The following is a 21993-nucleotide window of genomic DNA, read 5'->3' on the forward strand; positions in this document are numbered from 1 at the left end:
AAGGCACACAGGGGGCCTTGGAGAGAATCCTGCATGCCCTGCACCCCCCACCCTCCCTCTGTCTCCACATCCTAAATCCAGGACCAAATGGGTCCCCCACTGCAGGGACTGTGGGGTGGTAAGCCCAACTGGGTCTGTCTGTTGCCTGAGTCACTGTTGGACTCTGGGCTCATCTGAGCAAGTGCCCTGCAGTGAGTGGGCAGGCTCTGAGCATCACCCCCTAATCTTCCTCCCGCTGCCCCCCATCCCTGTTCCTCTCTGGCTAATTCTCCCCCAAGGTTCAGAGTGAACTCGACAGACTTTCAACACCGCTGCCTTGAGGGAGGGGCTGCGGCTTGTGCTTCGAGATCAGGCCCTTCCTCTGTGGGAGGTTCAGGGCCTGTGGGGCCTTGTGGACCTCACAAGGGCGGTCTTAATTAGCCCCTTTCACCCCCAGTCCCAGAGCCCCCTCGAAAGGAAGGCAGCTGCAGACTCTTGCCGGAGCCGCCAGGTGGCGCTCCAGCCGAGGGGCGCAGCTGCCCCTTCCTTCTCCTACCCCCCACCCCTACCCCGCCCTATCTCAAACCCGCTCCTCCCGGAGTTATTTGGACTAACCGTGTAGCCCACGTTTGACCATCTGCAGGAAAGACCACTCCCCGGCCTCTGCCAGTCCTGGGCCGGCGAGGAAACGAAGTCAGGCAGCCCGAGCCACAGCCTCCCCGTCCCTCCTTCGGGGGGCGTCCCGAATGCCTGGCACCAGAAACGTTGCTTTGCTCAGCTTCTCAGGGTGTCCTATAGCCCGGCGTGGAGTTTTGTGGAGACTCCTGGGGATGGGGAGAGGGAGGGGTCATTTATTCATTCATTCAGCAAGGTAGATTGAGCCCCTAGTGTATGCAGGCACTGTTCCAGGTGAAGAAGGTCTCTCATGGGGGGCAGTTCCAGGGCGACAGATAAATCTGCTGGGACTGCGGGAATTGCAGGCGTGTGTCCCGCACAGAAAGAACAGGGGCTTTTGGGGTTTAACTCCCAGCTCTGCCTCTCCCCAGATGGGGCCTCTGAGCCATAGAGGACTTCTCTGCTGCAGTGTGTGGGAAGCAGAATCCTGCTCCCAGCAAGGGACCTGTACTGTATCCCTGTCCCAGCCTCACCTCCCCCATCCAGCTTCCCCTGAGCCTGTGGTCTGAGGACTGTCCCTTGTGCTACTTGCAAGAAGACCCTGCCGGTGGGGGCCTCAGCCATTCTGGTCCGAGGGGCATCCCGGAATCTGGGTCTCTGCCCCCCCCACCCCCGCCCCAGGGTCCTAGTGAGTGTTCAGTGATTGTGCTCTCAACTCTGGCAAGGGCTACATCTTCCCTGCCCATTAATAATGATCCTGGTAACCTTCTCCCACACCCACTCTATCTAACGGGCGTCATTGTGTCTGTGATGCCCTTATACTTCAACCTCACTCCCCTCCTGTGAGCTAGAAAGGGGAGTGCGCAGGACTTCTGAGAGGAGGCTGTGGGGTCAGAGTGCCTGGACTCAAACCCCAGCTCCCCCACTTGCAGCTGTGTGACCTTAGGTGGGTTGCATGTCCTCTCTGTGCCTTGCCTCCTGCTCCGTCAAAGTTTCTGAGAAAGTGCTTAGAACTGGGCCTGGCGCACAGGAAGCTCTCAGGACATGCTCAGGCCCAGAGAAGGGACATGTTTGGCCCAAGGCTGCTGCTGGCAAATAAGGGAGCTAGACTTGAACCCATGTCCAAGGCCACCTTCTTTCCATGACTACACAGCACAAAGGGGGTCAGCGGCTGGTAAGAGGCGCTTGACCCCAGGGAATGTCAGGAATTCCTCCCGCAGGAGTGTGCCGAGCGATGGGTGAGCCCCCTTCCTGTCCTACGGCCGCCCATGATTACTTCCCCTTTTGGGGTGGGACAGCCCCGTGCCCGGCTGGGAGCCCAGCCTGACAAGCCAACTTGTACTTTGTCTGCAGCTTTTCGCCATGATCTTTGCCATGTGTCTCTTCCGGGGCATCCAGTAGAGGGCGTGGCCTGGAGCCCGAAGCCTCACCCACCACCACTGCCCAGCACCCAATGCCCGCCCCTCCCCCTGTGCCCCTGCCCTCTTGGCCCCAGGGGAGGAGCTGAGGTCATGACGAGTGGCCAGGAGAAGGGGCAGAGGAAAATAGATATTTTTTTAACAAAACAAAACGAAGACAAAACTATGGATTGATGGACCCCGCCTGGTCTCCGGGTGGGTGCCATGGGCTCTCTGCAGGGGTCCCGGTGCCTGAACCCCAGGGAGCCGTCTGCACTAGAGACCAAAGGAACCCCAGGACCAGGTTCCCTCCTCGGTCCCACCAGCCTCTGGCAGCCCCAGGCCTGGGCCTTCTCCTCAGCTCCAGGTGTGCCCAGAAAGTGCAGATTTAGCCAACAAGGAGGCAAAAGCAACTCTCAGAGGTCGACAAAGCCCCAGGGAACCCCAAGGAGACTCGGTCACCATGTCCGTAAGAACTTGGAGCCTACGTTCAACCCCTGGTCCTCTGAGGATGGAGTTGTCCCTGCCTCAGGCTGGGGCCAAGAGTGGGCTATAGACACTGGATCCAAGCATGGCCTAGCTGGCGGGGTCCTTGCTTCCCTCACCTGTTGGATCGAATAATCTGGAAAGCCCAGAGAGGGGCAATTTCTCATTCACAGTCACACAGCACATGCATGACAATTCTGAACAAGAACCCAGTCATCCCTAGGCTGCCTGTCACTCCTTCCAGGGTTCTGTAGGTCCCAGCACATCTGCTGCTCACACCCCTCCCTGGCCTCAGCATCCTGGCTTTCCCAGGACAGAGAAAGCAAGCTGGTCAGGAACTTCCAGCTCCACAGCTAAGAAAATTCTGGAATGTTTTCCCTGCTCCCTTCCCACCTCCCCATACTTCTTTCTAAGCCCCCAGGGACACACACACACACACACACACACACACACACACACACACACTGCAGTCCCTCTTCCCACAAGCTAGACCCCTTCCCTGTTCCCCATCAACTCTGGCTCCCAGGGCTGGAAGGAACACCCAAGATCATCTGGTTCTCCTCTCCCTACCCAGAACTGAGGCTTGGATATTTTCCACAAGATTTCTGCCAAGACTTCGCCACCCTCTACTTGCATACCTCCCAGGATGGGGAGCTTACTACCTCCCAAGACAGACTTCTGTCTTTGGACTGTTTTGACTTTTTTAGCATTAGCTCAGTGCGCACTAGAGTTCTCTGTTTTTCTCTGGTTCCATCCATGGCATCCCACTTGCTCTCTCTCCTTCCCAAAGAGTTAAGGCCACATATTGCCTCCCCCAAGCCCCATTTTCTCCAGGCTAAAGAGCTCCAAGACATCTCATTTCAGCTGCCACATGGCTTCCTGTCCCTTCGCGGTCCATAGCACACTTCTGAGTGTTTCTTCCAAGCTCAGGCAGGAAGAGGTTTTCCCAAGACTCACACCCACAGCACCCACAAACCAGTCCCTCATACACAGGCCTCGCATTCTAGACTAGTGCTGGCAACTGTATTGCAAGATGCCTCCACCCCAGTGAATCAGGAGTGACTGCAGGGGGCTGTTCAGAGGCTCTGAGGTTTGGCCTGGGGTCGGGGGAGGGGGGGCGGGGAGGGAGGGAGAAGAACAGCATAATCCTGGTTGGTGGTGTCTGCCAGACAATTTAGGCTTCATTAGTGACATCTGCCACAGGCATGGCAGGGGGAGGGGCAACATGTGCCCGCTCTCCTCCCCACCGTCCCTCTTCAGGGTCTGGGGAGAGCCCATTCCGAATCCCAGGTCCTGTGTCAGCGTCCAGCCTCCCAGCTTGCCAGCCACTGGGAGAGACAGAGCTGTGGCCCCGAGCCTCACGCTTCCCTGCTCTGCCCCCTGCCTCCTTTAGAGATGCAGCCCTGAGCTCTGTGCCTGCTGTAAAAATTGGGTTTGACCCTCCAACCATCTCTCCCCTTCCCCATCCCATCCTTCTGCTGGCCCCCCTCCCCACCAGTCCCGGGCCCCCCTTCTGGTCTCCAAGCTGGGGCTTTCCATGTTGTCCTTGTAACAGTCTGCCCTGGCAGCTCCGTACATGATGCCATGAACTGCCCGCGACTGGGCATCCCTGGGACCCAGAGCGCCCTGCAGCTGGTGGCCCAGCCCAGCCCGAGCAGGGCCTTGGGCTTGCTCCGCTCGAGACCCACCCACTCACACGCTTAGCTCCAGCTTCCTGGCAGAGGCAAATGGCTGGTCTGCGGTTGACCAAAATAAATAAAAACAGCTGGCTTGGCGGGATGCAGGCTCTAACAGGGCAGCCTTGTGGCTCCAGTCCAGGGACATCCCAGGCTTCCAGGTCCCATCTGGTCCCCTACCAGCCAGGAGAATCCGGGCCTTCAAGGTAAGAAGGGCCTGGCCTCTGGCAACCGCCCCCCTCCTCTGATCTTCTCCATTCCCACCCCTTGCTGCCCCCACCCCCGTGAGTATCAGTGTGGGGCAGGCCAGGTCCCAGAGGAAGCCTGAAGCAGGTTCAAGGGTTGTTGGTGAGCCTCATCCTCATCCCCAAGGGCTTTCCAGAAAGGTGCCAAGGAGCCCCGACTCCGCCGCTGCCCACACTGGGGCTGGAAAGGGAGAGCGGGCCGTCTCCAGCACGGACCCGGGCTGGTAGCTCTCTGCACAGCCGTCTGTGGCTGTTCCGGTGCTTGATCCCCCTCCCAGGCGTGGAGAGCTAACTGGGCTGGCTTGTGCACAGCCTGTAACAGGTGCTCGTGCCAGAGGCTTGGCTGCGGGGACCCAGGGACGCGGGGCCGGGGATACCTCTTTGCCGAGACTTCTTCCGAGACGTCCTCCAGCCCGCTCGCTGGGCAGGAGCCGCTGCGGAGTCCCCACTGTCACACCCACACCCTGGACAGAGCGCCCGCCTTTTGGACAAGGGAAGCCATCTGCGGGGTTCGGAGGCTCTCTTGTCCCTCTCGCCCTTCCATGCCTCAGGGGCCCAGACTGGAGATCCCAAAGCAGCCGAGGCCCCAGCACCCCCATCTCCCGGAAGCCCCCTCTTCCCTTCCCCTGTGGGTTCTAGGTCGAAAGTCTATTTTGAAAACTGTAAATGTTCCTTGCGGTAGATAGCAGAGCTAATTTATCATGTTTATTTCCTGTGAGCCCCCCTCCCCTTTTTATATTCTTTATCAAGAGGCGTTTTTGTAATATAAAGCAGGACACCCACACTGATGGTTTTGCACTGGTTTTTGTGACTGTTTCTTACAAAAAGAAAAAGGAACGAAGAATAAATAGTGACTGTGAAGAACGGTGGTCTTGCTTGGGGTGGGGGTGGGGGTGGATGGGGGCAGAGGTGGGAGCTTGGCCGGAGGGGGCTGGGCTCCAGGGGCAAGGGTAGACGGTGGCGGGCAGGGGGATGGATGGAGAGTTGGGCCCACACTGGGTCTTCTTCGGGAGACGTGTGGGTCTTTCCCCATTGTCCCTGCCTCTGCATCCTAGCAATGGCTCCTTGCCTTAATGTCCCCCCCCATGTCCCCAGACCACATGGCTGTTTGCCAGGCTCCCTCCCCCTGGGCCTAGCTCCTATGTCTGAGCCAGCAGAACAGAATGTCATCCCAGCAGGCCCTCCTGACCACCCGAGGGGCAAGGCCGGGCAAGGCCCTGCGGCCCTCCCACGTGCCCCAGCCCACCCCAGCGGGGGGCCTCAGCCAGACCCCAACGGCTAAGCCCATGCTTTCTACTCCCCTGCGGGCCAGCCCGGGACATGATCCACCACGCCCACCGGGGACTAGGATCAACCACCCATTGCCCATCGGAGGATGAGCCAGGCCCTCAAAGGCCTGGATCAGATGGAGGACAGGACTGTGGCCAGGGGACAGGGGGCGCCCCGCCCGGCCAGGGCTTGTGAGCAAGCAGCCAGATTCTGGGGAGAGGCCCACACTGAAGTGGCAGGAGACGGAGATCAGGAAAGAGCCCAGCCTCTCCTTAGCGACCAGGTTCCCTTCTGCTCAGCCTGTCACCAGCGGCCCAGCCGTGGGCGCCCGACCCACTGGGCCTCCCTCCTCAGCTGTGGAACAGCAGCGGTCCCACTGCTCTGCGGGGGACCAGATGCATGGCTGCGGGGACAGCTGGGCCCGGCACGGGCAGGGCAAGCTTCCCGGACACAGCAGCAGCCGGCAGCCGGCAGCAGCCAGAGCTGGGCCGCCCTGGCCCACCAGCCACCTCGCCCCACCGAACACACTCGATTCCAAGACGAGAAGCAAGTGTGGGGACCGGGCTGCCTTTCTCCCCACCTGTCCCCAGAACATGAGGGCCACCACTCCTGGTGCGCACGCTTGTGTCCCAGAGGGGAGGGGAGCATGGGGAGTGACAGACAAGGGGAAAACACAGGCTGAGGGGGAGGGGGCAGGACGGGGGGGTCTTCAGCTCTGAGGGAGCCCCTAGTCAGCCTCCTCCAGGGCACTTGGGGGGGGGGCAGGGGACATGAGCGTGGCCTGCTGAAATATTCCTATTTATTTCCCCTGCTGAATTGGAAGGGCCCCCAGTCCTAGCCTGCCGGGTCTCGGGGGCAGCACCCTGGGGAGGTGAGGGGGCTGAGCCAAGCGGGCATCAGACCTGAAGGACGTACTGAGGGACCAGGAAACGCCACTGCTTCTCTTGCTTCCTCATCTCCAAACCCCATCTCTTACAAGAGCCTGCACAGGGTTCTCCGTGCCCCCTGCCTGTGCGAGAGGCTGCTGACAGCCTCTGGACCATGGCCAGTGGGGGAAGGGGGCTCTTGGGAGCCTCCAGGGGCTGGGGTAGAGGCGGAACAGCCTAGAGTGAGACCCTAGGAGAGAGCCGGGCTCTGGCTACAGGTGGCCCACCTCACAAAGAGGCTGGAAAGGGGGGTGCCAGCTCAAAGCCATTGCTGAGCTCAGCCCCGCAGCTGGGCTGTGGGAAGGGCAGGGATGTGCGCTGAGGGGGCAGAGGGCAGCTCCCACAGGTGGGGGGTGGGGGGGCACGCCGAGGAGTACAGGCGCAGGGTCAAGTTGTCCGATTTTCCAGGCATACACAGAAGCCACGTTCAGCTGTGTGGGCCCTAGATTGGGTGGGGGTGCGGGGAGGACAGGGAGGAAGGGCACACCTCTCTCAAACGAAAGAAGGGCATCCTCGCAGAAGAGGCGGGAGCCCCGCCTTTGCCCAGTACCCCACGACCCAAGCTCTTCAGTCGGTGTCTATCCAGGGGATCCGGAGGCCAAGAGAGCCCAGAAAAAGAGGCGCTGCTGTGTGGGGCGAAGGGCAGAGGCGCCGAGGCCCTGTCCCCCCCGAACCTGAAAGTCCAGGAGATCACAGCATTTGGGGGTGCCCAGGAGGAAAAGAAGGTGAGCGGCCCTGCCTGCCTGGGGCAGGCCTGGTGCAGGGCAGGGTCCGTCCTGCCCTCCAGAAGCCAGAAGGAAACCGGGGCCCCAGGGCCTCGCTGCCCCACAAGGGCCTCTGGCCCAGAGAGTGGCTAGACTTTCTTGGGTTTCCGGCCGACTTGGTAATAGTAGTAAACGCTGATGGCGACAAAAAGGAGGCGGCTGGCCAGGAGCAGCAGGATCCCCAGGGACACGAGCCCCGTCTCAGCCAGCGTGGCAGTGACCACTGCAGGAGAAAGACCGGGAAGGGACAGGGGTCAGAGGAGGGCCGTGCCTCACCCCCCAACACAAGACGACGGGCTGAGCTGGGGGCCCCTGCCAGCTGCCAGGCCTCACGGCCATGTCTGTCTGACGGCCCCCACGGCAGGTACCGGGCTAAGCGCAAGCATGGGGGCCACACTGGGTGGGCGCTGTCACACCGGCGCTGGGTACACGAGTGAGCGATGGGCTATGGGAGGCTGCGGGGCACATGTGTTATGTATATTCAAGAAGGTACAGGTGTGTGTCGGGTGTGTGAGCACAGGTGTGCAGGCCTACAGGTAAACATGGCCCCATGAGCCCCTCCCCCTCAGAGAGGTTTTTCATCCCTTCCTGGAAGCCTAGGGGCAGGAGCTGGAGAGCCGGGGGCCAAGCTGCCCTGCCCGCACCCCCGACCCCATCAGCCTCCCTGTCTCACTGCCCACCTCAAGACTCACCCAAGAACTGGACCCCAAAGTAACAGGCTTCGGTGAGCAGAGTCCATCGGATGATAACCTTCTCGGCCGTGTAGAGAGCGTTCCACATGATCAGGGAGATGCCTGCGGCGGGGGGACAAAGGGCAGACTGGGGGCAGGCAGCTTGATCCAGCCACCCCCTTGTGGCCGGGGCAGGATCCCGGACTTAACCGTCCCCCACCCCCACTCACACTCCCCAAATTAAAACTCATCCATCATCCAGCCTAACCCCATAACCCTAGGTCTCCTACTGCCTGGGGGAAGGGCTTAAAGGCACCCCAGTCACCATCCGCCCCTGCCCCCCACTAGTACCGAGGCAGACCCTTGAGGGATAGGTATTAGTGCTATCAGCACAAGGTTAGGGAGACCGCGTGTACAGAAGCATGGAGGCCTTCTGAAATGGGGGGGCCGGGCATCATGAGATGTGGCTGGAGTCTGGGGCCCACTGTGGAATCTGGGGGAGGCAGGTCTGGGAAAGCAGGCTGGATCCACCCTACAGGCCACCCCGAAAGCCAGGCGGAGGGCTGGGCCTTTATTCTGCAGGCAAAAGGGAGCCATAGAATGTCTGGGAGAAGGGGAGGGACACTACCCGTGCTAGGCTTTCAAAGCTGTAACTCAGCTTCCTACCAGGCCCTGTGTATGACTCAAATCAGAGAGGCAACGGGATGGTTCAAACGACCCAAGGGTGGGAGGGGTTTTGCAGACACTGTGTTGGTTTTGCCTCCTCCTCTAGGCTGTGAGGTCCTGGAGGGCAGGGCCTGAGCCTCATTCATCTCTGTGCCCCAATAACCAGGGTCATTACTGACCACTCAGTGAGCGTTTGCCCCAGATGATGGCCAAGACAGAGCCCGGTCCACCGGGAGCATCCCAGCAGTGGCCACAAGATGGCAGCACACACCCAGCAGAGACACACCCATTAGGGGAAGGGCGTAGGCAGGTGCTGGGAAAGGGAGCCCCTGCACAAAGAAAGGCTTCTCCGTGCTCCTCTCAGTCCTCTGAGTCTCTGTTGGTCCCCAGCTACCATCACGTCTGCCCTAGCAATACTCACTGAGGAGGGCTCCGCCATAGAGACGGATGGGGGTCTTGCTGGTCACCTGGGCTCCATCGAAGACTGCATCATAGAGCTGGTCAGGGAAGGCGAGGGCCTGTGGACATGGGTGGGCAGTTCAGGGTCAAGTTGGAGGGGGTCGCAGTTGAAACATCCCCCGGACATCTTCCTTCCACCCTTAAAGCAGGGCTGAGGTGCCTGGGGCGGTCTGGCGTCAGAGCCTTGGTTGTCCCCCACTCCCCCAAGCCAGGACAGAAGGCTCTAGGTTCCCAGGGGCAAGGAGTCAGGAACATGGACCATGGGATCTAGGATGATCCAGAGGGGTTCAGGTGGGAATGAGTGTCGGGAGCTGGGACTATGGAGGGAGCTAGAGAGCCCTGACAGGTAGGGCCTCTGCACGATGGCCATGCGGGGAGAGGCAGCAGGGGCCCCAGAACAGGGGAGGAACCCCGAGTAGAGGCCCAGAGGCGGGACACAGGGAGCCAGATAGACCCAGGGCCTGGTCCCAGAGGTGGGGCTGGGGGTGGGGGTCTCACCATGATGGCAATGCCGGAGAAGAGCACAGCAGAAGCAAACTGCCAGACCCTGGGGACATATGGAGAGAAAGGTCACAGCCAGGCCCCCTCGCTGCCCCCTCCAGGCCCCAGGGGACCCTCCCCTCTCCAGCCAAGATGTCCAGGGATGGCTGGTTTTAGGGGGAGGGAATGAGACGGGATGGAGTGACGGGCACGGGGACACGGGGCAAAGCCGACGAGGCGGGGCCTCACGCAGCGCCTCCCCATAACCCGGCACCCTCCAAACTCCCCCACCCCACCCCCCCTGACGCTCACCTCAGCCCCAAAGGCTCCCGAACAGCAAACTTGATTTCATTGCCCAGCACCTGGCTGATCTGTGGACAAAGAGGGGTCAGGGGCACGCCCAGCCCGCTCACTTCCCGCCCTGAGCCCCCGGCATGCCCAGGGACCCACCTGGGTACTTCTGCTTAGCCAAAGGCTCACCCAGGCTGGGTGGGTCACACTGAGGCCACCCCCCTCTGCCTCTTCTTAACACCAGACCTTACGGGAAGCTGAAAATACGGTGGGTAAGAATAAAAGCTCAGGGGTCAGCTAGACACAGGCTTAAAGCCTGGCTGTGCCTCTGACTGGCTTGGCCCTTGTGCAAGTCCTTGACCTCTCTGAGCCTCAGTTTCCTTATCGATAAAGTGGGTTCATTAACTATCTCCCAGGCCTAGCAAGATTAAATCATACTTGTAAAGCAATTGGTACAGTAACGGGCACATAATAAGCACGAAATTCGTTCTAACGATCTGTCTTTGTTTTTGTTATTATTCCCCTGACAGCTCCATTAAGTTCCTAGAAAAAAAATGAGCCAAGTCCCGGGGTTCCCGCAGCGCTGCGGGCCGTGGCTACTCTTCTCCCAACCGGCAGGCCAGACCTGCCTCCCCAAGCGGGTGCTCAGAGGCGGACCCCTGGGTGTGGCCAGCCTCAGGCCCCTCGGCCCACCTTGGAGCGGTGCACCTCCCCGTCATCGTCCTCCCCGCCCACGCCGAGGATCTTGCGGGTCTTCAGGCGGCTCACGAGGTCCGTCTGGCTGTGCTTCTTCATGAGAGGTGGGGGCTGCTTGGCTGCCATCTTGTCCTGGAGCCTGGTGTCTGCAGAAGGGCTGAGGGGAGACGCCAGCCTCAGCCACAGGTCCTGCCCAGCTTCCAGACCTCAGGGGCAGCCAGCCCCGCCCCCAGGGCCTGGTGTGCACCCCCTGTCAGCCTGGGGCAGCAGCTGGAACACCTACAAGAAACCTGGGGGCCCAGCCTTAGTACTTGGCTCCCTAACCACCTGGCTGTTTGACGAAAGGGGCAAGTCTCTCTCCTCCTGGCTTCCTCATCTATAAAATGGCTCAGGGAGGATGTCCCTTAAGCTCTTCCAGCTGTGTGAGCCCATCTGGCCTCCACGGAGATGTCACACCCCGGGGTAATCAGGCTAGCTGGAGTCTTACAGGTAGCCGTGGAGGAGTGTGTGGGCCCAGGAAAGGCATTTGGGAGGAGACCACATCCAGAGGTTCCTGGGAGGCGGGGGCAAACAGGAGTCCGGGCCAGTCTTGCCAGAAGAGGGAAGATCTGCCCAGGCCCCCCAGTGAACTTCTGCCCAGATAATCTCTCTGTCCAGCAAGCCCTCCCTCCTTGCCTTGCAGACGACCTTGTTCAAAGCCGGTGGCCCCAGGACCCAGCCAGAAGAAGGATGGCCAGGAGAGCTGGTAGAAGCTCCGGGCCCCTTCCTGCCAGGGGCACCCACTACCGGCCTCTTCCCCACCCCTTGTCTGCTCAGCCCCCACTCCCAGCCACCCCCCAGTTCCACCTCGGGCTGGGTCTTGAGCACCTACTGTGTGCCAGGGACTGGCCTGGGAGACACAGAGATGAGGTGACTGCGGGTCCTGGCCTTCAATCAGCACAAAACCTATGCAAAGGAGACAAAAGTGTTGACCCCAGTGAGGCAAAGGCTTCCAAAAACTGGCCCAGGGGTGGCCCTGGGCTCCTCTAATCACAGCCCCGCCCATCCCCAGCACACAATGGGAACGATTTACACCCATTCCACAGATGAGGAAACCAAGGTGGGGTTGAGGAACTCCAGTACCCCCCACCCCCAGCACCACATGCCCTATTCCAACATCTCATTCTGTAGAAGCCGGCAGCCACCTGCTGGCAAGGCCGGAACACTACCCGCACTTAAAACACCCCGACAAATAAAGCTCAGGGCCGGGAATCAAACCGTGGGGGGCCTAGCTAACACGGCTTTAGACTTGGGTCAGGCCAGGAAGCAGCAGTTTGACGGGGGGCTGACCAGTCCTACCGGAGAAGGCAGGCTTTAACCACACTGCTCCCCCGGGAGCCGGGCACTGTCCCCAGGCCCCAGCACTTGCCACCACTTCTCGTGACTCCAGAGACAGGCGACCATCAGCCTGGCGTCGCTCCCGCCGCGGGGTGGACCTGTTCCAGACGGCCCACGAGAGCTGGCCAGCCACAGCCGGGAGCCACCGGGGCTCACCCCCCTCGCCCGGCCTCAGCCAAGGAAGCACCGGGGAGCCCGGCCCTCACCCTCCTTCCTCTTCCGGCCTCCCCTCTGGCCTTTCATTTTTTAATTTACATACTGCAGAACCAACATGTTTTGTTGTTTGCAGTTACACGACTTGTAGCACATGTGCAGATGCCGAGAAGGACCACCTGCGAGTCAGGACACCTGGCTTAGCCCACCCCTCCCCTCCCCTCCCCTCCCCTCCCCTCCCCTCCCCCCCAGCCCCCGGCCGCCACTGACCTGTGGGCCATCACTCTAGCTTTGGTTTTGTTTTTTCAAACACGTTCTAGAAATAGACTCAAACAGACTAGAACCACTTGAGACCGGCCTCTTTCATTCCGCATAACGCTAAAATGCCTCTGAGACTCTTCCCGGCTGCCGGGCGCTCCCCCTGCCCTGTTCCTCTTTACGGCAGAGTAATATTCTGTGGGGGCAGGTGGACCCGTGGGTTTATCCAGTCACTCACTGAAGAACATCTGGGTTGTTTCCAGAGTTTGACAGTGACGAATAGATCTCTGTCCCGTGGCATAAGGGGGCACTCGGGTCAAGCCCACCAGGCCCCGGGCTGTCTCAGCGACCCCTGCTCGGAGTGTCAGCATCCTTCCTCTGCCCGACAAGCCCTTCCCACCAACACACACACACACACAACGTTCCCCTCTGCACCGCAAGCCTTGACCTGCAAAGCAAAGGCTGTAGGTTGTGGCAGGGCCAGCCTCCAGGGACGGGGTACAACAAGGGGACTGCAGGGTCCTGGGCTCCATCGGACACCAGCAGGACTCTTAGGGGGGATAGGCTTTATCCACGGGCACCGCCATCAGGTACTTGGGCCCGTGGGACCTACTGTGGCCTCCCCCCCACCCCAAGCCCAGCCCCCAGCAAGGAGCTCACCAGCCCCAATGGGCCCTAGGGCCTCCCGGGGAGAATGAAATCTCCGGGGCCTAGGATCTGCTGCCCCTGCCTCCGCACAGCTAAGTACTCGAAGCGCTGAGTTCCATCCCTTCCACACCCGCAGCACAGGCCCCGCCTGGGGAGCGCAGGTGGGCAGTGGCAGTACTCCCATGCACCTGGCAGCCCCCTGTGCCCCACCCCCAAGGCAAACCCCAGGCACGGCCCCCTCAGATCTGCCCTTGAACTTTCTTCCCCTTCCCACTCCACAGGTGTTTTTCAGCCTGGCCTCCTTTTAACCCAAGTGAGGGCAGAGGGCATCTCCCTCCGCTCCACTCCCTGAACTGTGGCTGAGCCAGAGTGGTTCAAATCCCGGTTCTGTCCTCTTACCTGCCGCAGGGCTTTGGGCAGCTCCCTGCAGCTCTCCCAGCCTCAGTGCCTGCCTCTGTGAAATGGGGTTAGTAAGAGCACTCACTCTGTGCAAGTGCTGGAGGCTAAGGAGAGGGGACACAGGCCGGGCCCGGGGCCAAGCGCCCCGCCTGCCCACACTCCTACTTCCCTTTCTTCATTCAGCCATTCAGCCGTGCACAGTGGAAAAAGCCGGCCTGATAGGGCTGTTGCGTCCTTTCCAGAGCCAGCTGCCCTCTGAAGGGCCCCCAGGGCTTCCCCCCACCGCCCTGCCAGGCTGCCCGAGGCTAAGGGCAGGGGCGGGCGGAGGAGAACCTGCCAAGCGAGGAGCGGGGATAATGTAGCCTGAAGCCCCCTAGAGCCCAAGTTCATGACTCTACATTCCGCTCCTGGCAGGCCTCTCCGACCTCGATTCCCAATAAAGCCAGCAAGTCCCCGTCCTTTTTCACGGTGGTTCCCAGTTCTGACGCACTGCCCAGCCAGAAAGGTCCTCCTTGTGCCCTGCTCCCCCACCTTGACCCTCCTTGTTCTTCAGGGCCACACGGCCCGTCCTCAGGAGCCTTCCCAGGACACAGCTTCTCCCTCCGTCCCCTGGACTCCCCCGGGTCTCAGTGTGGACGGCCATGGGCCACTTCCAGCCCATACTCCTAGTCCCGTCATGGGCTCTCGGGCTCCCAGAGATCCCGTGATCTGAAGGCAGGGCTGCTGCCTGGTCCGAGAATCTCCCCACTGGACCTCTGCCCACGGCGGGGCACTCGGTCAGCACGGGCCAATGAGTGACAGCCGGGCCACGGGAAGCAGGCCTCCCCAGCCCCACCCAGAACACCCAGGGTCACACTCAGTTAGACGGGGTAGGGCCCAAGGGGAGGCTCTGCTCCAAACACACACTGGGCAAGGCAGAAAGCTGAGTCCCAGGAGGGCCACATGTGAGCCGGTGACAGGAGAGCGCAGGAAGGGGGCTTTGCAGTCAGGCGGGGCTGGTTTCGAATCTGACATCTGCTATGGGCCAGCGGCCTGGGACCAGTGGGTCTAGGGTGCTGAAGACATAGGAGATTGGGTACGGATGCTCTTGGCGAAGGGTCTGGCCCGTGCAGTGTCCAGGAAATGGTGGGGCTCAGGACTGGGGGAGACAGTGTGGTGAGACATCGCGATGGCCCCCTCCTCAGAAAGCTGCAGCCATCGCTAGGAGGCCAGGGCCCCGGGGCGCGGGTTTCTGGAGGTCTTGCTCACAGAGCCTGGGACACTTCCTGGCCTGTGAGGAGCTCACCAAGTATTTGTCACCAAGTCATGAGTTGTGGAAGGGGTTGAGAGCCACCCCCCACCTGACCGATGGCCAAGGTCTGACTCCGTGCAGCATTGCCCCCCCACACCCCACCCACTCCTCCCATCAAGTGCACGGACATCGGAGGCCAGGAAGAACATCCCCAAAGAGCTCCCAGTGGCAGCAAGACAGAGGGGGTCATGACTAGACAGGCCAGGAACAGACAGGCTTATCAGGAGTGCAGGGGTCAGGGGAGAAGAGGGGGCATATACTTAGTGATTAGGCAAACTTGGGCTCAAACCTCAACTCTTTCTCTTGTCTGTGACCTCAAGAAAGTTTCCTAACCACTCTGAGCTTCCATGTCTTCCTTTGTGAAACCACAGGACTGTTTTTTAGCTCACAGGGTTGTGCTGAGAGCTGAGCAAAGGCAGTCAAGGGGCCCGGCACCTGCCTTGGGCTCCATACAGGACAGCGATTAATGGCATTGCTTATGGGGCGGCTGCCGAGGCCGTGCCCTGGGGGCAGATCAGGCGGGGCTGGGGCATCATTCCCATGCTGGTCCTAAAGGACCTCTCCCCACCCCCCAGCCCCTGTAGCCTTCCCAGGAAGCCTGGTTTCCATAGAAACAGGCGGACTGCAGAGCTGTCCCCGGCATGGAGTCTGTGCCCATGAGGGCTGGCTTAGAAACCTGACCAGCAGCGGGGGGGAGGCGGAGAGGAAGGGGGCCCGGGGCCCAGCACCCCCACCAGCTGCTGAGCCTCCCGGTGATTCAGGGGAGAGTCACTGCTGCTGCTGAGCGTTACAGCCAAGAACAGCTTCCTTTCCAAACAAGACCCTTTCCTGGAGGGACAGTGCCCCCCCATGTCCCTCCCCATCTGGTAGGAACTGCCCATGAGAGCTTCCACTTCCAGGGCTGGAGGCAGGGAACAGTACTTCCAGACCAGGAATTCTTGGCAGCCCCCACAACACTAGGAGAATGGCTGTACTGTCATCCCCATTCTACAGATGAGAAAACTAAGGCCCGAGGGACTTACTCAAGCTTCTCAGGGTTAAGTGGCAGAACTGAAATTGGGAGCAAGTTAACTGCGCTATAAATGGATATCCTGAGAGAAGCTGGGGGGGGGGTGCTGGGGTGCTGTTCGGTGAACCCGACCGCTAGGAAGAACTAAGCCGTAAGCCATCTTCCTCATCATATCGCCTTCTGAAAGCCCCTGGCGGGGTGCCAGCATCTGAACTCCTTCCTTCCTGGGGTCTAGCCTCCCTTGGGTTAAGGCCCTGTGACTCCAGCGGGACCAGGGAAGGGCTGCAGGGAGACCCATTGTTCTCTTATCACACTGGTGCAAAATAGCTGGAAATGGGGTGTGGGACAGGGCAGCGCCAGGAGAGGGGGCAGTGAGAGAAGGAGCCTCCAGGGCGGTCAGAGAGAAGGGGAGGCAAGGAGAGAGGGCCAGCAAGGAGGCTAGAGGGTCCAGAGCCCCCCACCTCCACCCCGTCATCCACCGCATGGTCCCTTCCTGGGGCGGCCCATCAGCTCCTTGGCCGAGAGGCCCCCCCAAAGACCCCCAACTCAGAACCCCCCAGCCTGAGCCTTCAGGCAGAGTGAATCGCACATCTCAAGGGCTGTGCTGGAGAGGCGTGGGCTTGGCAGGACCCAAGTTCATTACCAGCCCTCCGCCTTTGGGCAGAGTACCCATTCGGCCCCTCTGTTCCTGAGCTGTCAATGGGGGTCATGATGCCTGACTTACCAGGCTGGTGGCAAATTACAGCAAAACTAGGAAGTCACAGGACACACAGGGGGCTTGACAGAGGCGTGACTGACATCACGACTGACGTCATCACAGGGGCTGCCAGCGTGCAGGTTTGGTCATGTGGGTCTCGGGGCTAAGGCACAAAGCCAAGGCGAGGCTGTGCACGGTGGAGCTTCCTCGCGGTGTGTCCCTGGAGAGCAGAGTTATTCTACAGGCCGAGCGTGCCTGAGTCAGCCTCGCCTCTCGAGTCGATGCTGAGCCAGCCCCGCATCACCCATCGCCCGCCTCAGCCCCGGGGCTCAGGGTGGATGCGAGGGGCAGGCTGATGGGTAGTGCTGGCAGGGGAGGGGGTGCGCGATGCGAATCCCGCTGGCGGGACAGACCTAGTCCCTGAGACAAAACTCCGGACTCAAGGAAGGGATTCCACGTCCCATTTCCAAGAACCTCCAGGAACACGGGAGTGGCCAGCGGGGCCCTGAGACAGGACAGTGGTGGGGAGACAGGACAGCTGAGGTCCCTAGAGATGCGGCCACCACAGCGAAACCAGGGCCCGACTCTGGGACTCGGGCGCCTCCTCTAAGGAAAACTGGGAGTGTGGTCTCTGGGGCCCTGCCGGCTGTCATGTTCACAATGCGGCTTCTAGATCCACGCGCCGGGGGACATGAGGCCCTCGCTCCAGCTGCCTGGCTGTCCCTGGGGACACACAGAATTTATCTACTAGTTCTCTTTCTTTTGAAGGTGCCTGATTTCCAGAATGGCAGAGGGAAGCCCAAACTTCCACCACAAACAAACATCTCCCAAACTCCAGGGACCAAAAATAAATGTTCCCTGCGTGTTGGAAAGGCTGAGAGAGCAGAGCGGAGGAGGGGACATCCCTGGGCCTCACCCCCAGGTCTGAGGCTGCTGTGCAAGGGGGATTCAGCCCCCCTGACGGCCAGCCATCACCACTCAGACGTCACTCGGGAGGGTCTTCCCTGTCCCTGCTGACACAGAGGGCGAGCACAAGGGGAATTTCTGTCCTTTTCAACCAGGAATGGGCTGCCTCCCCACCAGCCCAGTGACCACGTCAGGGCCCTCAAAGGCAGCTGGTGCTTCCGGATCCCATGGGGCCATGACCATGGGGACAGCCTGGCTTCCAGCTGCCACGGGGCCAGGGCTGTGGTGAGGGGGCAGCGGACACTCGCCATCCCCCTCACCGCCTCTCCCACCTCTCTCCTAACCCAGAAAGGGGAAGACCAGAGTGGAGGAGGGGAACTTCTTTGCAGGGATGCGCCACCATTTTAAGCCAACTTTTCCAGAAGCAGGAGGTGATGTGCCTTTCTGGGTGGGTTGGGGGAGGCAGGCAAAAGGGTTTCTGTACTTTTCCCAGGATGCTATGGGCCAGAACTACAGTTCAGGACTGACCAGCTCCCCCAGGGTCTGGGGCTCTGGCTCAGGGTCAGAGGAGAAGATCAGGACTCCAAAGGCTTGTGCTTAAACCCCAGCTCTACCATGTATCAGCTGCATGGCCTTGGGCGGGTGGCACCACCTCTCCAGGCCTCGGTTTCCTCATCTGCGAAATGAGTGGAAGGATACCTGCCCCCCGCGGATGAGAAGGTGCACAACAACACAGATAGGACAGTACCCGGTTTATAGCGAATGCTCAGTAGTAATGTTGCTGCTGTCATTCTCGGGCTAGGAGACTCAATTTCTTTGCCTCAGTTTCCCCCTTGACCATACCAGCTTCAGTCCCCTTCGAGGGGCTACATGTGGGTCCAGAATGGGGTGTTTACAAGGGGTGGCCTTACGAAGGAAATGGGAAGGGACCGAGGGTCACTCTAGGTCAGGAGGAAGATGCTGCCGTGAGGCGCTCACAACGGATGGTCAGGGAGAACCCCTGGGAGGGGGCCGATGACAGGTGGCAGTGATACGGAACCCCTTGAGGTACTAAGCCTGGATGGCTCCCTCCTTGTTTCCATCACTTGGCCAGGCCCGACCCTGGCAGGGACACAAACCAGTGTTGCCAGTGAGTCGCTGAGATGCAGGGTGAAGTGAAAATGATATGGGCCAGGAGACAGAACATCAGGCACCCCACCCTGCCGCTGAGGCTGCTGCGTGTCCTGGGGTGACTGACATGTCATCTCTGAGCATCACTTCCCTCATCTGTGAAAGGGACATGCTTCATCCCTTTTCAGTCCGCCTTGCCTCCTATCTCTGCCCCACCCCCTCACTCCACTGGAACCACAGTGGCTTCTTACCTTTTCTCAAATATGGCGGACACATTGCAGCCTCAGGGCCTTTGCACAGGCCATTCTCTGCAGGATCTTTCTCTCTCCAAGCTATCCCCACAGTTCACTCTTTCAAAGCCTTGGCTCAAGAGCCACCTCCTTGGGAAGGCCTCCTTGACCACCTGATTTAAAATGGCAACCCCACCTCTGGCCTCAATATGCCTGACACCCAACTTCCCCCCCTCACCTCCCAATACACTATATAATTTATTTTATTATTTGTCCCTCCACCATTTAAGTGTCAGCTCCATGAGGGAAAGAATTTTTGTTTTGCTCTCAGCTGTCTCCCAGTGCTCGGAACTGTCTGACACTTGGTTCACTAAATCACCTTTGGTGTAGGGCCCACAATTTGTTCAATCAGTGAAAGTAAAGAAGCTATGTATATCTAGAACTATGTATATCAGAGGTCACTGCTAATTTCACTGCTCCCCTACCCTCACACAGTGAGAGGCAGGCCCTTTCTCCAGAGGGGGTGGGGGGCTATCATAAGATTTGAGGGGGAGGGGAGGTAGCACAGTATAGAGTTGGAGAAGCTACAGCTGGCGCCTGGGGGCAGGGATCCAGCAGGTGTTGGCAGCCAGACATGGGTAAAGGCCTTTGGGCCTCAGCCCTCCACTCCAAATTTGGAAGGACTGATTAAACCTACAGCATGTGGGCAGGAAAAGAGAAGCCAGGGCACCGTATTCCCAGGCTACTGGAGTGACAGCGGACTCAGGGACCAGATGGCCCATTTTATGGATGGGATAACAGAGACCTGGAGAAAGCATAGTGCCTTATCTCCTAACAACCCAACAAGGAAAACTGTTCCTCCTCCTGGGCTGAGTGTGGAGTGGTGTGAGGCTCTGGCTAAGGAACCGACAGTGTCCCCCCCCCCCCCCCGGCACTCCACCAGTGCCTCTCACCCCACCCCACTCTGTGTCCCTTGGGCTCTTTGGGCTGCAGGAGAAGACGGTCTGCAGAGGGTCGTGGCCCCCTCTAACCGCCCACCAGAGGTGTGGGTCCAAGAGGCCGCACAGTTGGGGTGGGCATCGCCGCCGCCCTGATGCCTTCTCCCCGCAGGACGGCCGCACCGGGAAAAGTTTGTCTTTAGGAAACCAACCAGGAAGCGCGGGGCGGTGGTGGGGAGCCCATGCAGCCTTGGCCATCAGCGCTGGACTCCAGAGGAGCCCCGGGGTTCCCGGCCTCCGCCCGCTCCTGCCCCCGCCCACCTTGCTCCAGAGAAGAAACCCGCTCCCCTGGGGCCGCGAGGGGGCGGCGGGAGACCGGGACTGAGTGGAGGAGGGGAGGGCGGAGCGAAGGGACACAACGCAAGCGTCCGATCCTGCGGGGCGCGCCGGAGATGCGCGCGGGGTTCTGGCTGTTCCTCGATGGATGGGCCCCCCCCCCCCGCCGCCCCGGGGTGGATGCGAGTATTTTGCCCCTGGCAGGGAGCCCCAGCCCACCGAGAACCGGGCCAATGGCCCCACACTGCCCCCTTCCCGCTGAGCGCGCCACTTAGGGGAGACTGGGGGGGCGTCCGTCTCCACCTGTGCTTCCCAGACCCTCCCACCCAACAACTGGGGCTTAGGCGCGGCTACGGTTTCTGCCTCCTCCCCTCCCCCCGACCCCTCCCTCCCTCGCCGGCCCAGAGACCAGTTGTCTCCCAGTCCGGCTTCTCCTCCTCCACTGTGTCCTTTATCTCCTAGCTCCAGGCACTCACCCACTTTCTGACACCCGGGGCTGAGAGCTGGGGACCCCAGGCGGGGAGCTCCGGGCTGCTGGGCTCCCCCACGGCCCGCCGAGCCAGTAGGTCCGGCCAGCGGGAACTCCGCCACCGCGGTCCGCGGCCCTGCGGGGGCGAAGACAGAAGGAGGGGCACTCGCAAGTTTGTGCCGCGCACTCCTCGGACCGGGGAACAATGGCGATGGGGGGGAGGGGACAGAGAACGGAGCGCGGGGACAACAGTCCGACCCCAGGGAGACAGAAACTGCGCTTGGCTCTTTCTCTCTTGCTCCAAAGCAGAGAGGGAGGCAGGGGGGAAATAAACAGTCCAACAGGGAGGAGACGGGGGAGGGTGAAAGCCGGGGGAGAGAGGGAAACCGAGGCAGAAGGCAGGGCGGCGAGTGGAGAGCGCCAAGGGAGGTAACCGAAGGGGCTGCGGGACTGCGCCTTGCGGGGAGTCGGGGAGGGGACCCCTGGAGTCCCGGCGGATAATGCCGGGGCCAAGTGGTCCTGGGGCGTCCAGCTCGCGCGCACGGGGACCCCAGAGCAGCCGCGGTGTCTGCGGCGGCAGAAGCCCCGCCAGGCAGGGCTGGGCTGGGCTGGGCTGCGCAGGCACCGGCCGGCGGCCGGAGGGGAGCGTGCGAGGCTCGGAGGCGGCGGCGGGGAACAGAACTTACGTTCCTAGCGCATGCTGGCGCCGGCGCTGCGCGGAGCTGGCGAGCCAGGGGACGCCTGGGCCCTCAGGAGCCTCACATCGCGCCGCCCGCGCGGGGCAGGGCAGGGCAGGGCCGGGCCGGGCCGGGCGGGACTGCGTGCGGCGTCCTGCGCGGCCGGGGTTTACCCGAGTCTGGCGGCCCGCGCTGGTCCCTCCTCTCGGTCCCGCGCGCAAGCCAATGGCGCGCCGTCCCCTCCCACGCGCCGGCTGCCTCGCCCCCGAGGGTGGCCGCCGGGCGGGAGGGGGAGAGGGGTTGGGGCCGCCGGGCTCCGGGGTTCCCCGGCCGAGGCTTTCCTAGGGACTGCCTGTGGGGGGCGCGCTCACGCCCCGGGAGAAGGCGCTGGAGAATCAAAGCCGGGGGGCCGCGCCGCCCAGGAAGACTTTCTTGGCAAGTTCTGAAGACTGCGCCCCTTTCGTGAGACTCTCAACACCCCCATAGGTTGGCAAACCACACTGTCTTAAATATCCTCGGGGTATCCCCTGGGGCCTAGGCCAGTGTCTAAAATGGAAGGGACTGCTTTGGCTGGTAGATACCCAAGTGTGTAGGGAACACAGTGACAACAATGGTCACCATCTGCTGAGCGCCCGCTCCGTGCCAGGCACCGTGTGCTCAAGGAGTTGCGAGCATTAACTCCTTTGATTCTCACAACAGCCCACGAAAGCCTGCATGATTAATCCCATTTTACAGATGATGGTCAGGGACTTTTGATTTGGGCTTCCAGCCTGGACCCATCCTTCCCTCCCCCTCCATAGGACACCCACCCCCTCCACATACACACCCACCTTCTTCATCTTCCACCCTAAAATCTGGTCTCCCCCATGTTGCTG

The 21993-nt window shown here is 60.9% G+C and overlaps 2 protein-coding genes across 5 annotated transcripts in view; one reads left to right on the plus strand and one right to left on the minus strand.

Annotated features, from left to right (window-relative positions):
• The window catches only part of TSPAN18 (tetraspanin 18), a 179828-nt gene extending 174642 nt beyond the window's left edge, over positions 1-5186 (plus strand). For all 3 annotated transcript variants that reach the window (XM_045808766.2, XM_087854766.1, XM_087854765.1), the window contains one exon: positions 1948-5186. In XM_045808766.2, the coding sequence (XP_045664722.1) occupies positions 1948-1995 (48 nt within the window). In that variant the 3' untranslated portion in view covers positions 1996-5186. The remainder of the gene's footprint in view (positions 1-1947) is intronic.
• TP53I11 (tumor protein p53 inducible protein 11) lies at positions 5184-21299 on the minus strand. 2 transcript variants are annotated; one of them, XM_045808768.2, is made up of 9 exons: positions 21128-21299; positions 20449-20577; positions 11492-11565; positions 10618-10777; positions 9946-10004; positions 9652-9700; positions 9116-9212; positions 8050-8151; positions 5184-7580 (listed from the first exon to the last, which is right to left on the minus strand). In XM_045808768.2, exons 4-9 carry the CDS (start codon positions 10744-10746, stop codon positions 7447-7449), a joined length of 570 nt encoding a protein of 189 aa, XP_045664724.1. In that variant the 5' UTR covers positions 10747-10777; positions 11492-11565; positions 20449-20577; positions 21128-21299; the 3' UTR covers positions 5184-7446. The 2 variants fall into 2 exon arrangements, with proteins under 2 accessions (XP_045664724.1, XP_045664725.1); XM_045808769.2 differs by lacking the exon at positions 20449-20577.
• Positions 21300-21993: the final 694 nt, after the last annotated feature.

Source organism: Ursus americanus, chromosome 24 (assembly GCF_024610735.1).
Source record: "Ursus americanus isolate L20-20 chromosome 24, mUrsAme1.1.p, whole genome shotgun sequence".
NCBI lineage: Eukaryota > Metazoa > Chordata > Mammalia > Carnivora > Ursidae > Ursus > Ursus americanus.

Excerpts from the sequence above, each read along its gene's own strand:
- TP53I11 (XM_045808769.2), bottom strand. The coding sequence starts at position 10,746 with ATGGCAGCCAAGCAGCCCCCACCTCTCATGAAGAAGCACAGCCAGACG. Across the intron at positions 9,701-9,945 it reads CGGGAGCCTTTGGGGCTGAG|GGTCTGGCAGTTTGCTTCTG; the intron begins GTGAGCGTCAGG and ends ATATGTCCCCAG. Across the intron at positions 7,581-8,049 it reads CTTTGGGGTCCAGTTCTTGG|TGGTCACTGCCACGCTGGCT; the intron begins GTGAGTCTTGAG and ends TTTCTCCTGCAG.